The 17,836-nt window shown below is 40.0% G+C and overlaps 1 protein-coding gene across 1 annotated transcript in view; it reads right to left on the bottom strand.

Moving 5' to 3' along the window:
* STAU2 (staufen double-stranded RNA binding protein 2) overlaps nucleotides 1-17,836 on the bottom strand; it is a 300,448-nt gene that overhangs the window by 125,274 nt on the left and 157,338 nt on the right. The window contains exon 12 of the mRNA XM_007453718.1: nucleotides 4,845-5,146. Within this exon, the coding sequence (XP_007453780.1) occupies nucleotides 4,845-5,146 (302 nt within the window). The remainder of the gene's footprint in view (nucleotides 1-4,844; nucleotides 5,147-17,836) is intronic.

Raw genomic sequence — 17,836 nt, 5'->3', positions numbered from 1 at the left:
TCCGATACGAACAGAAAAGGCTACGGCTATTTCTACTTGGGGACGACACATAATGGCAACTGTTTTTTTTCTGCACCTCAGTGGCTCATTTCAAAGTCACTGGGCCAGGACAGCTCTTTTGTGTTTCTATATTACTCTTTCTTTGAAATATGTGTCTTACTATGTACGTACGTGCTGGCATATCAAGGCTCAAAATGAGTACCCTTGTCTTTCTGACTACATTCTGCAGTGATTTAGGGTGGAGTGAGTTAGTCCTGAATAGTTTATGCAGTATTTAATAGACTGTTTACTTGAAGCCTGATTGATTCTTATTTGTGTTACTGTTACTCATCCCAGTATGTTTTTATACGGATCAGGATTTCTTTCTTCAAATGTAATATTTTCCTCTAAAGAGTGGGAAATTTCAGCAAAGTAAGGTGACCTATAATTCTACTGGCTTTTAGGAAGTCTGGTTATGTGATATGTAGTCTGCATACCCTTAAGGGCTTGGCCAAGTATATCAAGGCCTAAAGAAACCAGACAATAATTTGCATGAATGTAGGCTGCCCATTTGCAGAACAAACCTGAGTTTTAGGGTCCCTACAGGAAAACCAAGCCTTCAGGAGAATTCTTCCCATTTCTCCAAGGTCTTTGAAAAGCAGCAGAGGCTAAATCCAAGAGGGCTTTTTAAGAAGTGACTATAAATCAGAGCAGAATCTCTTGACCCCATGCTAAACCCATATGTGTTTTGCTCCTTGTACTCTGAGTAATTTCTCCATCACATTATACATTTGTGTAACAGTGTAGATGAAAATTTTGGCTCAGAAGTGACACAGTGAGTTATGTTTCAAGAACAAATTAGAAACGGGGGAAAAACATATTTCTAAGTGGAAGAGTATATGTATATGCATGATTTCTTTCTCCATATTTTCCTATTAGAAATCTACAAAAGTTTACTGAAACTGGTCTTTAAAAAAAAAAAAATGGATCCCTTACTCTTCAAAAAAACAAGCTGCAAATAGCCACTCTGATTATAAATATATGGATTACAAAAAGTGAGGTATAGGGAAAATAAGAAAAGAGAAAGGAAAAAGGTTGATTCTCAAATTGGCCGAGCCCCACTCCCCATGTCCCAGCTCAGTGTAATCTGTACTAAGGTCGTATTGTTAAAATATGCTATGTGTCATACCTGTCAAAAATAAATATTTAAAAGAAGCTCATAACCATAAAAGAAGTCTGCTATAATCATACTAAACTTCAAAAAAGGAGATATATTATTATAGTTGAAATGTATCCTGTTTGAATTGTATTTGAAAAGAAAGTTTTTAATTAAATAGATATTCCTAAGCCTTCTACTGACATTCTCATCTTGCTAAAAATGGCACCAGCATCATAAACTCACAATAATGAACAGCCCCCCTATAAAACACTCCTTGATTTTTATAAAATAAACTAATTATGATTTAACTATGACACCAACTAAGTGCTTCTTTACATTCTTTATGTGAGAAAAACAAATCTAGTGTATCACATTTTACTCTGAAGGTTTTAAAAACAACACTGTTCAGTGGATGATAATCACAAGGAAGGGTACAGACTAAAAGATTAAAATTAAATCCATCTATCAAGGATAATTTACTAAAATAATTCATTTTAATTTCCAATCTAATCATGTGCTAATGACTCATTTAAACAATGAAACTGCTTATAGTTAATTATTCAGAGAGATTTTTAATATAATGTATGGAAAAGCATATTAAAGATGGAAAAACTCAGAATAATGTAAATTATAACACAACAAAACAGTCTTCTGCTTCAGCTCAAAAGCAGAGCATTTCAAAAATGTCTCCGTAACAATCTTCTTTAAAAAGCTGAATGATTTTGAAATATTTTGGCATTGTAATTAAAGGGTATCAAGGTACACACCAAGGAACCCTGAACACTACGGTATAACTACATTTCAAATGAATTTTTATGAAATGCATAGAAGTTATAGAAGCATACTAACTGGGCTGAACAAAGTCTGAGGTTCACAGAACTACTGATATAAAACTTTCCTCCGCTAAAAAATAATAAATCAATAAGAACATTCAGGTTTTAAAAGAAGATAATAAAAATGTACTCAATAAAAATTCAAAAAATAAATATTCACTTATGATAGAGATCCAAAGGCTTGCATCTAAAATGTGATTAAAAACTTTAGGTGAGCCCAAGAAAGGATGAAAGAATTACTGAGAATGTGCAAGTGTTCAGTCATATTCTGACCTATGAAGTCAGCTTTATTAATAATAACTTTAATTGTATAATAAATTATTCTGTAGATTTAAGCAAAAGGATGTGAGTTTAATACCTACATTCTGGTGAGCAAATAAGCTTTTTGTAACTTATAAATTTCAATTAAGGAAAAAAATTTAAAAGTTAAAACAACGTAGTTTTCAGTACACTAATATATTTTTTTACTTTGTAATACAATATAGCTGTCACATACAATGGCTCTGGTAGGCTTAAATCAAATGTCAGTGGGCAAAGAGGGTCAGAGAAGGGTTTATGTACAATATTCAATAAGCAATAATATCTATTCAGTGTACAGTAACAAAATTTTAAAAGTACTAACCTAGAAACACAGAAAAAGAATTTATTGTTTTTAAATTCCAGAAATGAAAATAACATAACAGCATGTCATTCAAAACAAGCTGGCCCTATAATTTCTAAACTAGAGTCCAATTAAAACATTTAAGAAATAGAAACAATCTACATGTTTTTCTACCAGGTAAATGTACCTGAGAAAGTTACCTATAAAGAAAGAGGCTTTAAAACTCTTAACCACAAAGACTCTTCTACTGTGACATTATGAGGACGTGCCGGGCACCTGACAGGGAGGGAAGCCCTTTCCCACAGTCTGTTCACCACACACTGCAGGCTGCAGCCTGTCAGCGAAACAATATTTCATAGCAACACCAAGCTCATTTGATCGAAGCAGCACAGTAACATTTTAAAACCATGTTTATCTTCATTAGTATGTAAAAATCACCATACACAAATTTGGAAATGTTTAACGTGTCCATAAGTTAGAGTGTATTATTTCAGCATAAGCTTCAAAAAAAAAAAACGGTCTGAGGAGTCAGCCCCAATATAGGAGAAAGAGATGCTACATTTTGACTAAAGTAAAGGTATTTTAAAATTATAGTTGTTGTCATTGCTAAGAATTAACAAATAAATACAAATTTAAAAATTTAAGTAGTTCTTCTGGCAGCAAAATTACGTCTATCAGAGGAACATCTCCAACCAAAAAATCAGTTCAGAGCTTGAATGCAATTTGTGCTTTGTTTCTATAAAAATGCAAATGCAGTGTTACTTTCAGACATTTCTAAATGACTAGACTTGTAAATAAACAGTGAATTCCTTTTCATCACAGTTTATTTCTAGTTCACCCGATGCAGATTATAGATAGAACTAAAAATTGCTTAGTTTTTCTTTTCCAGTACTTTAACTGTGCGAATCAAGGTCCTTTTATTTTAAACAGTGATTTATTGTTAGTCTTAAGGTAAACAACGAAAACAAGTTCTAAATTTTAATTTTTAAGTTAAGTGTTTAAAATTTCAGATGACAGAGCCAAAAACTGGTAACAGCTTTTTAGATTTCATATTTATAGTCTAAGTAAAAACACTCAACGACTACCTGGCAATAGATGTGAAAGAATCAGGTTTCTGTGATGAGAAACAAAGAAAAGAACATGCAAAATACCCCCTTGGTAAAACATATGATCTTCTCTCTTACATCTAAATGTGTAAAATTTTTATAAATACATGATCATTCTACACAATACAGATCTTCTAGAAGATTTCTCAAGGAAATTAACAGTTTTTGGTCTTAGGGAGTAAGACTAAGATGGAAAGGGGGGTGAAAATAATGAAATCTGAGGGAGCAGTCCACTCTTTCTACACACAAGCACGCTGCTGTTTACCCAGTCAAGTGAGCGATTACAGCTCAGTACAGGATTTCCAAGGCAACTAAGAAGTCAGAACACAGGTATTTCCTCTTCCTAGAGTTAACAATTCTTTAAAGAGTTCTACTCGTAAAGGATTGTTGGTTTTTTTTTTTCAAAAGGGAACACTGACTAAACGGTGGGGGGCGGGGGGGGGAGGTTTCCAGCCCCAAATTCATATACACAACAAGCGGACTATAAGCTAGATTTAGACTGCCCGGTGAAATAGACTTGTTGGTACCGTCTAAGGTAGGCGCTACCCTAGATGGTTCCAAACACGATCTAGTAAAACGATACATGTTTTTATGCCTCAGACAACTAGAAAGCATTACTGTTCTAATACCATGTTTAACTAACTCCTAAGAGAATAGACTTCTAGGATGTTGTACCTTAGCGGTATACCTGAATCGTTGCCAGCAATAGAATATGCCAAAATTCAAAACTGCTATGAAAGTAAAATCATCATTAGAAAAGACCCTACTGCAAAATGAGGGAGGGCTCAGTGCTAGGTCCTAATACCCAGTGTAAGAAGGCAGAATTTTCGTTTGGGGGGGGAGGGTGAGGGAACAGATGCGCCCAAGCAGAACGCAGAACAGAGAATGAAAGCTGTTCAGGAAGAAAACAAAACAAAAACGGAAGAAGGAATATGGAGGAGAGCCAGGCGGCAAAAGAATTACTGGAGAGAATGAAAGATCTTCAAGATGAGGCCTGTGCACATGACTCGCCTTTCTGCCCTCTGCGCTCCTAATAACTTACAATGTAGGTGGCATAGAAGTCACGCCAGCAGGCAAGAATGAGCTTTCTGATGGACAGAGATGAAGGATTCGGGGCTCATGACCTGTTTTGTTTTCTTGTTTTTGTTTTCGCTTTTAACTCATACCTGAAAGCCTTGAATCCTTGCTAAATATTCCAGCTGTTGTGAAGGCTGTGCTGGAGAACAAGGGGGAGGAGAACTTCCTTTTAAACCCACGGCTTCAGCTGTCGGTGTTCCATTCACAAGGAGTTCCCTGGCAATTGTAGCCGAACCACTCGAGGTGGGACATATACTGAAGAAAGAGCTTGAGGGTTGGTTCATATCTTTGGGTGACAAATAGCCTAGAGCAGTGCCAGAGATTACTTTGTGGCGGCTGGCTTCCATCTCTTGATAAACATCAGGAGACAAATGAAGAATTCCTTTTGGAGCTACAAGTAAAATAAAGGAACACTGTTATTACACGTAAAGTAAGTGGAACAGAAACATGTTATAGCATTATTAACTCAAGGATTTCCCTTGACACAGTGACTGAGCAGTGAGAAACGCTGTTAAGCAAGCACCTTCCCCACGCTTGCAGAGGCAACGGCAGTCTCCTTTTTGGAGGTGGATAACGTATGTTTCAATATTCCTAAAATCATTAGGATAAACAAGCCACCAAAGTGACTTCAGGGGAAAGTGTACGTGGTAGGGAAGCTGTGGAGGAACACGGGTAACTGACGTGTGGAAGTGCAACACGGGATAAGATTAGGAATGTGCAGGGTCTTCACCCTGCAACTTAACATTTTATGATCTCATAAAAGAGATCCCTAACATGGATTTTGCTGCAAAATCCCTAACATATGCAGCAATTGAGACACAGTGGGTAAAAAAGAAGGCCGGGTCAGCCCAAACGATCTGAGGAACAAACTCCTATATCCGACGGCCTACTGGTGTTCTCCTATGTCCCACCATCAATTCTATCTCATGAACACATCAAAAAGCGACAGAGCATCTTCTCCCCCAAACCGTCTCCTATCTGGCTTACCCCATCATGATACCACCATCCACCTGCTCAGCTGCCCAACCTAGACTCCTGGCAACCATCTTTGAGTCACCCACAAACAAGTAACTGCCGTGTGCAGTCTAGAATTTGCCCCATCATCACCAGGTGCATTAGTTCAAGCCAGGCCACACACAGGTTCTAATATCAAGAGGAGTGAGCCTGGGGCTGTGTCATCAGTTGGCAGGGTTGTAAACATATCAAAACAGCACTTTCCTTTGACTACCATTTGTCTCAGAGAGGTTTCAAACCACATTTCACACTGCTTGTTCTAATATCTTTGGATCAGATTTTAACGACTCTTAAATCATGATATTGCCTTTTAAAATTACTGATAAATCACCACTTTTGGAGGACGTGCTCTGAGAGACACAACTTAATTCCCTTGGTCCTGCCTCCCCCTTTCCCACCACCAACCTCCTGATTCAAGCCCTCAGTGTTTCTGGCCAGGGTTACTTTAACAACCACTAAAAGTTTCACCGCTGCTATTCTCCCCAGTGTCCATTTCCCAAAATGTGTTCTATAACATAGTCCCCCAATATAAGGGTTCCATGATAAATAAATTGGGGAAGTAACGAAAATTATATCACACACAAACATCCCTTTTGGAGGATTAAAAATGCACACGAGCACAGTAAAGACAGAGAAGTCCAGAAGAACAGAAATCTATTCAACTTGGTTTAACCCAGGGTTTCCCAAATTTTTTTATATCCAGGCTTTTCACATAATATTAATAATATCTAACACTCGGGGAAATGCTAAGACCAGCTACCCTCTTACTTCAAGGTCTTCACTGGCTCCCCATCACTTACACGATAAAAATCTAAACTTCTTAGGATGACATATGAAGCCCTCAGTGACCTGGCCCCTCCTCACCTCTCCATCCTACTAAAATACTCATGCGGAACCCATGCTCCCATCATGCAAATATATTCACACTTCTTCCAATACTCTGGCTTGTTTGATCACATCATATCTTTATTTCTATTGTGTACACACACACACACACACACACACACACACACACACACACACACACACACACACACCAGTTAAGCTCTGACTACTAGGTTCCAGGCCCTGTGCTAACCAATATTGTCCTGACCTCAAGTCACCCTCAGCCTCTTAGGAGAGGAAAATGAAAGGGATAAATAACACAGGGTGGTAAGTGCCTCTGGAGAGGTGGGAAAGGAGAAGCACTAGGAGCTCAGCAAAGGCTTCCTGGAGGTGGTACTGATGGCACATCGCGGGCACTAGCAGAGTAAGCCCAGGAAAGCAAGAAGGGGGAGGTGCGAACTGCAACGGGGGAGGGAGGAGGCAGGAAGGGGCGGAGCTCCAGGAGACTTCATCCTGACAGCATTAAACACAAAGGAGTTGCTTTTGAAAATAATTTATATATGGGACTTCCCCGGCGGTCCAGTGCTTAGGGCTCGGCGCTTCCACCGCAGGGGCTTGGGTTCGAACCCTGGTCCGGGAACTAAGATCCCGCACGTCACACGGCGCAGCCAAAAAAATAAGTGATTTATGTAGCTTAAAATAACATATCAATCCCATATTATGGATTTACTTTATGCCTCTGTGTTTGTTAGCTTTATATCCAGGAAAAATTTCAATAAAAAAATTTTAAAAGAAAACATATGCATTGGAAAAAAGATGAATCTCACTAGCCAGGGGAAACTACTTTTACATTTGGCTTTAAAAATATACTTTTACAGGCTTCCCTGGTGGCGCAGTGGTTGGGAGTCCGCCTGCCGATGCAGGGGACGCGGGTTTGTGTCCTGGTTCGGGAGGATCCCACACGCCGCGGAGCGGCTGGGCCCGTGAGCTATGGCCGCTGAGCCTGCGCGTTCAGAGCCTGTGCTCCGCAACGGGAGGGGCCACAACAGTGAGAGGCCCGCGTACCGCCAAAAGAAAAAAAAACAAAACAAAACCACATGATCCTTTTGTTGTTTACAAAACAATAGACTTTCATTAATAATTTTAAGGCTTAAATTTTCATTATATGAATTGTTTCCTTAAACAATTCCGCATTGTTGGACATCTAATTTACCTCCTTTTCATGCAATTAAAACAATATAGTGAAACACATTTTTTGCAATTACATCCTTATTCACATGAAGATTGATTTCCTCCACTTAGAAGCAGAATTGCTAGTTCGAAGAATACGCATTTTAGTTTTTCTGACACTAACAAACTGCTCCAAGTTGGTACAACTCCAACAGCGGTGCCAATTTCACGCTTCCATACTAACATATGCAAGCTTCTCTTTCCTACTTTGGTACTGGACATTATTATTAAAAAATCCTTGCCACTGTTCTCTGTTAGTCCCATAAGTGGCAAAGATTTTTTTAATAATAGCTAATACCAAAATAGGAAAAAAAGGTACTTTTAGCCCCACCACCTGACATCTGGGGAGGTGAGAGGAGCTGGAGATTTGAGTTCAATCATCAGTGGTCAGCATTTTAATCAGTCATGCCTACATAAGGGAACCACCACAAAACCCCTAAATGAGGAGGTCTGGGAACCTTCTGAGTTTTGAACACATCCACATGCCGGGAGGATCGGGCTCCCCAACTCCATGGGGACAGAAGCTTCTGTGCTCTAGAGCTTTTCGAACCTCATCCTGTGTACCTCTTCAGCTGGCTTTTTGTTTTAAATTCCTTTATAATAAACCAGTGATAGTATCTTCCCAAGTTCTGTGAGCTGTTCTAGCAAATTCTCGAACTTGAGAAGGGAGTTGTGGGAACCCCCTGAATTTACAGCCAGTTGGTCAGGAGTACCGGTGGCAACGTGGGACTTGTGACTGGCAGAAGTGGGGCATCTTGTGTGGCGGAGCCCTTAATCTGCGGGGTCTGTGCTAATTCCGGGGAGTGTCAGAACTGAACTGTAGGACACCCTGTTAGTGCCTGGAAAATTGGAGAATGGGTTGGTATGGGGGAAAAAATGCCTATACATTTGGTATCAGAAGTGTAGCAAAAACAGTCATATGTCAACACTGATCAAACTGCACACATGTGTGCAGTTTATTATACTTCAATTTTATCTCAACAAAGTAAAAATATTTGCCAATTTGATTAAGTGCTATGTCATATCGTTAATCTTTTTTATATTTTCACTAGCTGCACAAACACCATATGTAATTCTTACTTAAAGAATAACTCAATGTATGACTCTAAATTCTATACTCAATTTAAGAAATCAGGAAACTAACAGCATTATCTCAGTACTGCTATTATACAGAAGTAATGGGCTTGCCAACAGCAATATTATAAAGCAACGAAAATGCTCTCCCAACACTCAAGAGAGGCATTACATCACAGTATAAGAACTCATGCAGAGTACAGGCTCCCTTATTCTACAGTAAAGCCTGAATCGACTTTTCTTCATGAATAAAGAAGATTCCTTTCTGCAGAGCTCAAGTGATGTAACAGCCATTCAAAGACTGTAAAGGCACTTGTGGATTTATGCAGTCAACTACCGAATGATTTTCAACATGAAAATTAGTAAACAGTGTTTGGATCAGTCACAATTCATTTAGGTTCTTTCTGTGGTAAATTTAAGTCACTTTTCAGTAGGGTAAAGACCGAAAAGCAGATTCAAAGTTCAGATATACATGTTTAAGGACTTTCAACTGTCTCCTGAAAAACTATATCCATTTATGCTTCTATTAGCAATGGGTGACTAAAACCTGTTTTCCTACACATCTGTCAAAACAGGTTTTAGTTATTCTAAATAATTACTGCCACTCTACAACATTTATTGTTTAATATATTAATTTACATTTATTTGATTACTGCACAGATAAACTTTCTCTCATGTGACCAAAAAGGCCCAAGCCTTTTTTCCTGTTGGCTTTGACCTCGGTTTTGCTCATGGCCTTGGAAGGTATTCCCTTGCTCAGGCTTGTTATATCTGTTATATTTACCCTCTATCTGCAGATGTCCTGAACCCATTCTCCCATCATCTATCTTCTGTCCCTGATTTTGCCTTTAATACTCCCATCTTATTTTATTTTTTTTTGCAGTACGCCGGCCTCTCACTGTTGTGGCCTCTCCCATTGCGGAGCACAGGCCCCGGACGCGCAGGCTCAGCGGCCATGGCTCACGGGCCCAGCCGCTCCGTGGCATGTGGGATCTTCCCGGACCCGGGCACGAACCCGCGTCCCCTGCATCCGCAGGCGGACTCCCAACCACCGCGCCATCAGGGAAGCCCCAATACTCCCATTGTAATACTGTCGATCTGAAACCACTGTACGTGGCTACACCGCAGATACAACACTGGCACTAGTCTAGCTCTTTACACGCATTATCTAATTTAAACCCCACAACAACCATATGAAATGGATTTTTATTTCTCTATATTATAGATGAAAAAACTGAAGCACAGAGAAGTCACAAAACACAGCCAAGGTCGTATGGATAATGATTAGCAATGCTAGACTTTAACTCCAGGTAGTCTGTCACTAGAGCTTGGATACTTAAACATTACATTAAACGGCCCCCTGAAAGAACAAGAAGAGCACAAAATGCAATGTCCAGCCAGTTCCAAACACCTAGGTTTAATCCAGGAAGTAAACTCCAAGACTGAGGTTTACCCAGATTGGTTCCACGGTTGACCAATGTCATCATGGTTGTTCTTAGATGTTCCAGAGATTGCCTCACAAAAATCTCCCTAGATTTTACAATGTTCATACAGGATTTTAAAAGCCCCAACTTGCCAGGGACTGACACATCTTACAAATAAGGAATGCCAGGCCATGGTGCCCTTTTTACTTGTTTTCCCCATTAGGTTTACGTTTCTCTCAAATAGGTGTGTAAACCCTCCAGCACGCAAAGCCTCCTGCAGCATTTTCCTGGAGCTCCAGTTCTTACTGGAAGAGCTGAAGAGGACATTTTGAATTGAGATCTATTAAAAGGTCTTATCATATGTCTAGATAAACAAACTTAGCAGAACCTGGCCTTTTGATGTTCACTAACATCATAACTCTTCCAGAGGCTGAAGAACAGGGGTATCAGAACAACAGGGCAAGTCAACGGAGCAAGAAAGATAATGTCACTTCACTGGTACAAGTGGTTAATATTAGTCTATAAAGAGGGATTTCTCTGCAAGTCTGTGGAATGAACACATAGCTATCGCTTAATAAAATGAACTTGTCACTTTTTTTTTTTTCTTTTTTTTTGGCGGTACGCGGGCCTCTCACTGTTGTGGCCTCTCCCGTTGCGGAGCACAGGCTCCAGACGCGCAGGCTCAGCGGCCATGGCTCACGGGCCCAGTCACTCCGCGGCATGTGGGATCTTCCCGGCCCTGGGGCACGAACCCGTGTCCCCTGCATCGGCAGGTGGACTCTCAGCCACTGCACCACCAGGGAAGCCCTGAACTTGTCACTTTTTTTTACCAAAGCTCTGAGAGAGAAATCTTACTGCTTGTTTCCATAAATTACCTTGAATTCTTGCCACAATACTGTTGGACTCGATGTTCTGTTTACAAATATTCAAATACCCAACAGTACTCAGGTCTACTCTGTCACAGTGAGTTTTTCATAACAAAAAGTTATAATTCATACAGAGGTAAAATACTTTCGTAAATGAAAGAAAGAACAGAAACGGTGGTGGGTTCTTCGGACTGAGATTTAACACGTGTGGGTAGACTCTGCTCCTATGTAGACACCATCAAGGATGACTCACCACATTTTAAGAAGAAAGTCAATTATCTGTATGTGTTTTGAAAGCTGATGCCTCAGAATTTTGTTCCTTCTCCGATCAGACGTTTTGTTTAGCACTACCTCAGAAGACAGAGTCCTGCTTCCCGACTGGCATCGATTATCTTAAAACACACCCCAGTTTTTGAGAGTGTGTGCCTGCCAATTTAGAACTGGCTATCTCAAAAGTTACTTGGTTGCTACTGGCAAAATAGATTCTTAGTCAGTTTTATTTTAATCTTCTCTTATCCAAAGTTTCAAGTAGCAGCCAGGTATAAATATATTATGTGACTGGTTTTCCTGTTGTAAAAGTAAAGCCCACCTCTCCTAGCATTTGCTACTCATTGAATTTCCCTTGTGTGTCCTGATGGTGGCAAAATCTCATCATTTTAATCTGTTTAAAAAACCTTATCTTTAAAGTTTCAAAAAATTATAATTGAAAAATTCCTAAAACCTGGAAAATAAACTGCTGGTTCAAAGCAGGAAATCTGAGAAAAGAATGAGCAAAAACAGCAAGATTTATCAGTTTGATAGTGATTTTAAAAAGACATTTATATGAAAACTCACAAAATCCAGGTAAGGTCTGTAGTCTAGTTCATTGTATCATACCTGTGTCAATTTCCTCGTTTCAATAATGCACTATAATTACGTAAGATGTCACCACTGGAAGAAGCTGAGTGATGGGTACACACAACCTCTCTGTACCATTTTTACAACTTTAAAAAGTTTTAAAAACCCAACTACATGAAAGCATTGTTATGCTGCTCTGGGCTCCCAGAACAGAGGTCCTAGAACAAAGCAGTGCTGAGACCTCAAGGTAGAGAGGACCTTGAGGGCTCCAGCTTCGACCACTGATGTGCCTAATGTGCAGCCCTGGCTCCCCAGGCTCTGGCTGCTTGACCTCTCGTTCCGTGAGAGTAAGGGAGAACCTGATGGGGGTGTGGGCCCCATGGCTGGGATTCTGTTCTTTGCCAGGGAAGCTTGAGGTCATTTATTAGGTGAGAGTACCTGCGACCCAAGAAAGAACCTACTGGACCACCATGGCCATCCTCATGGAGTGGAGGGATAGACAATCCATCCTCTGCGTGATCTTTAAGCCGCTAGGCTGTTTGTAACTTAGAAATCCCTCCTTCCCATGGCCCTGCTGTTGAGATGAATGAAACGGGGATGTTTTGGTGGGACCCCACTTCTCTCTTCCCACACAGCTCGTTATCTAGCTCGTCTTCCAGTGGAGGGCCTTGGGTCCCTAGTCCTGCCTGACTTTTAAGCAACTATTTACATGGAGACAAAAATTAATAATGCAAAATTTGAGGGAAACTCTTCTGAAAATTAAACTAAGACAGGAAATGCTGGATAAAAGCAATACAATGAAAAAGTAAAACAAACAGGTAAATAATTTGTTAGAAGTTCCTTTTTTAAGGTCAGTTTCAGAATCACCTTGGAAGGTGAAGCCTCAACTAGCGAAAATCTGGTCACATCTTATGGTATAGATGAGATTAAACCTATCTGGATTAAAAGAAACAGCTACATTAAAAAAAAAGAGTCATTACTGAATGAATGAACAAAATGATGTATTTTAATGTACTCAAAGAGCACAACTTAAGTCAGTGGTGAGAATTAACCTGGCTTGGGCTTCCCTGGTGGCGCAGTGGTTGAGAGTCCGCCTGCCAATACAGGGGACGTGGGTTCGTGCCCCGGTCCGGGAGGATCCCACATGCCGTGGAGCGGCTGGGCCCGTGAGCCATGGCCGCTGAGCCTGCGCATCTGGAACCTGTGCTCCGCAACGGGAGAGGCCACAACAGTGAGAGGCCCGCGTACCGCAAAAAAAATAATAATAATAATTAACCTGGCTCTTACCCTTGAGTTGGATGAAAGCACTGTTTTTGTTAATTTGTGTATTTTATTGGTCTTATTTTTTTTGCTACATTTAACATGATGTATGTGAAAAGTTACTAATTTGGTGAACGCTTATGAATAAAACTACTGACAAAGAACTTTTCGGAAGATATGCAAGTCTTGTGGTGAGCACAGTGCCAAGAAGGAAAAGTGCTTAGTCCATTCCTGATCCACAAAGGTGGAACTCCAGGGCAGAGGCCTGACAGGACAGCATGATGCAGCCACCAGCACACCTGAAAGAGACTGTGCCTTGACTGTATCAGCTGTGCAATTTGGGGTGGGGGGAGAGGGAACAAAATGGTAAATGATAAATCTTCTTTAATAAAACAAAAACAACAATAACAGCAACAAAAGAGTTTTTTTGAATATTCTTTTCACTTTTTAAGAAAACAATTTGAAATGAACTGGGCAATGCCTTTGGAAAGCCAGTTCTAATACACAAATGTACACTAGCTTAGCCAAAGAAAGGGGCCAGTCAGAGTTATCAAACCCACGGTTGAATTGTTATTTTTTTCTTTAAAAGAGAAAAATAAAAAGTACATAATTACGAAGGGCAGGACCTTGAGTATGGTGAATAAACTCACCATTCATCTTAATAGTAAAGAAGGTCTCACTTAGTTGGCTTATGTAGCAGAAATGTGTTCAAGGCTCAACATTTTCCATAAAGATAGAACTGTGAATATTTCTACTGAGTAGGACAAAACTTCTGCGGTGATAATGAAGTGTGAGAACAGCTTGTGAAGACAATGAGTCGTGTTCAATTATTAAGTTTATTCAAACGGATAAAAACATTGCTGGTAAAATAAAGATCATCCTCATTAGTTATCTTTCTTCACAGGAAAAAATCCACTAGTGACTATTTCCCTAAGACCGTAAAAAAGACTGAAAAACGGATTATGTATATTGCCACATGACACAAATGACCAATCCCTCCGCAGGAAGAAACACATACTGAAATGCCTAACACAGCAGCCCCAACAGTATCCTTCTGCTAGCATCCTGAGCCTCTGTTACAGAAAGCTCACAAAACAGTCATAATTATAGCTAAAACTCATATGGTCCTTACTAGACAGCAGGCTTTGCATATATTAGCTCAGTAATCCTCACAATGACCCTGTGAAGCAGGGATTATGATCCCACCCTATGGTCTCAGTGAAGGCCACACAGGGAGCCTGGACTTCTACCCCAATCTGGCAGTAACGAGTGGTGTCAGGAGAGGTAGGGTGGAGAGTCAGGACTTTAATCATCACCTAGTGGTAACAAGGTTATCCCCACTGTGGTGTCAGTGAAGACCATGCAGGGACCAGAATTCCTACTCCATCCACAGCAATAACAAGGAGTCCCCCACCTTGGGCACCAAAGGAATCAGAGTGTGGAAACTGAACTAAAATTCTAAAAAGTGATCAAGTAACCCACAGGGAGTAAGAAAAAGAAAAGAAAACAAAAGAATAGAGTAAGTAAATAGGGACTTTCCTGGTGGCGCGGTGGTTAAGAATCAGCCTGCCAATGCAGGAGACACAGGTTCGAGCCCTGGTCCGGGAAGATCCCACATGCTGTGGAGCAAGTAAGCCCGTGCGCCACACCGAAGAGTAGCCCCTGCCTGCCACAACTAGAGAATGCCCGCATGCAGCAACGAAGACCCAATGCAGCCAAAAATAAATAAATAAATAAAATTTTTAAAACCCCTACTTTAAAAAAAAAAAAAGAAAAAGTAAATAAGATGTCAGGCTTAAGTCCTAACATATCAATAATTACATTAAATATAAATGATCTAAATATGCCAATTAAAAGGAGATTGTCAGAGGAGATTAAAAACATGACCCAACTACATGCTGCCTAAAAGAAATTCACTTCAAATATAATTATATAGGCAAGCTGAGAGTAAAAGGATGAGGAAAAAAGACATATCTTATAAATATTAACCAAAAGAAAGCAGGACATTCTATTTCCAAATGACAACATGTGGAGATCTACGGACCCACCCCAACAAACAGCCAAAACTAGAGAATATTCATTTAAAAATATTTTTAAGTCCCTGGAAATTGAATATAAGGGCATATAACAAATAAAACATTCTCCCATGTAACACAGAATTTGGCTGGACTTTGTCTCCACTTCCTGGGAGATAGCCTCTAAATCCTTAGAATTTCATGAGTGACAGGAGTGTCTTTGTTATTCATGGGGCACCCCTTGGACCACGTCAGAGTTTATGCCAACAAGATGACTCAGAATGGGGGATGGTTATGTCAGAAAAACCAACTATGTGATTAGAGGGTTGGAGCTTTGAGTCCCATGGTAGCAGCCCAACCTCTGAGGAGGGGGAGGAGGGTTGGAGATTGTTATCAACCTCATGGCCAATGACTCAATGAGTTATGCCTGTGAAATAAATGCCCACAAAAATTGCACAACTCTGGAAACTGAGTGCCTAGCAGGCAATACTCTGTGCGTATTGCACATCACTGGGTAGGGAGTGACACATTCCTGACTCCATGGGAAAAGGACCTCAAAAAAAGTATACCAGAAGCTTTGTGTTTGGGACCCTCCAGATCTTACCCTATGTGTCTCTTTATTTTAGCTGGTTCTGACTTGAATCATTTTTGCTATAACAATACTGTAATCATAAGTATAAGACTTTCCTAAGTTCTGTGAGTCATTCTAGTGAATTATCAAATCTAAAGGGTAGTGGGAAGCCTTGAATTTAGAGCCAGTTGGTCAGAGGTGAGGGTGGCTTTGGAAATCCTCCCAATAGTGGCTGGTGTCTGAAGTGAAGCAGCCTTGTAGCGGACTATGCCCTCAACCTGTGACACCTAGCCTAGCTCCAGGTTTTGCATCAGAAGTCACTGCACATTTATTCAGGAAAATCTAACAAATCTCAATAAAAGTAAAAGTCTCTGGCACTTGAGCCATGACCCATTCCGTCCACCACGTGCAGCTTCAAAGATGGGGCTCTTTTTCTCCTCAACCGCCTATAAGTAATATGGTATCTCACCAGAACGGCAGGCCACCAGAATTTCTCACTTCCCCCAGCTCCAAGCTTCAAAAGTTAAATTCCTCATGTATACAGACAAAAAGTCAGGCAATCCCTTCTTCCACCCAGCCACCACTCATACAGTGAAAGCTCCACACAGGCACAGCAGGCTGAAAACACTTGAGAACTGACTGCTCTCTCCTCAGCTTGCTCATAGGATGGAAGTTCATGTCAGAAAAGGCAAACCAAGAACACCAGAGATTACGTCCCCTGACCAACACCCTGCTCACAAAGCAGGGGTGCCACTCTCAGAGAATTGGGCCACTGTCCCCATTCCCACTCCAGAACAGTGACTCAGAATTCTGCCCAGGGGTGAGGTAGTCCATAAGAACAGAGCTCTGAAGCCTTCCCAAAGGAAGTGACTTTATTTTAAATGGAATGTACAGAAGTTCAAGCCTAAGGGCACTCTTGAAAACACTGGAGATTTGGGTGCTAAGCAATTCACAGGATTCTAGTAGCTTCATGAAAGCAGCAGCAAGTTCCAACGTAAACCAGCTAATTTCCCAGAAAGAACCAGGGGAAGAGACAGCTAAGAAGAATGCCCCTAGGGACAGAACAAATCTGAAATACTGGCCTCAAAAACTCTCCTGAAAAGGGACCAAATTTAATTGTATCAGAATGAGAGCAATTTATGTTCTAAGAAAACAATAGGGCTATATGCTGCAATTAGTGGAGCCTAACAGCTGAGTGTTACATCATAATAGAGGCAAAAAGCTTAACAGATCAGAAAGAGAACAAAAGAGAGCCCTACTAAATCTGTCATTCCATGTGACCAAGAGCATGCTAAAGATGCTCCCTCTGAGAGTTGACAACCAGAGGCTTCATTCTGCAAGAGGAATAAACTTCATAAAAATAGTCCATAGCAGAAATTAAGGAAACAATATTTATGAAGGACAAATTCTGAAAAATAAAAATTTTGGGTCAGAGTGAATACATTAAAAAAAATAGTCCAGCTTTTCCTCTAAAATCAGGAACAAGGCAAGAATCCCCATTTCTGACACTTCTATTCAACAAATATTGGAATTTCTAACCAGAGGAATTAGGCAAGAAAAAGAAATAAAAAGCAGGCAAACTGGAAAAGAAGAAGTAAACTTATCTCTATTTGCAGATTATATAATCTTATATATAGAAAACATGAAAGATTCCACACAAAAAATCCTGCTAGAACTAATAAATGAATTCAGCAAAGTAGCAATACATAAAGTCAACAGACAAAAATCAGTTGTTTTTTCTATACGCTAACAATAAACAATCTGAAAAGGAAATTATAAAAACAATTACATTTACAATAGCATCAAAAAGAATAAAATATTTAGGAATTTTCTTAACCAAGAAGGTAAAAACTTATACACTGACAATTATAAAATACTGCTGAAAGAAATTAAAGAACACACAAATAAATGAAGAGATACTGTGTTCATGGATTGTGAAATGTAATATTATTAAAATGTCCATAC

Source organism: Lipotes vexillifer, unplaced genomic scaffold (assembly GCF_000442215.2).
Source record: "Lipotes vexillifer unplaced genomic scaffold, Lipotes_vexillifer_v1.1 scaffold35, whole genome shotgun sequence".
NCBI lineage: Eukaryota > Metazoa > Chordata > Mammalia > Artiodactyla > Lipotidae > Lipotes > Lipotes vexillifer.
This window is presented reverse-complemented; position numbering and strand designations above follow the sequence as displayed.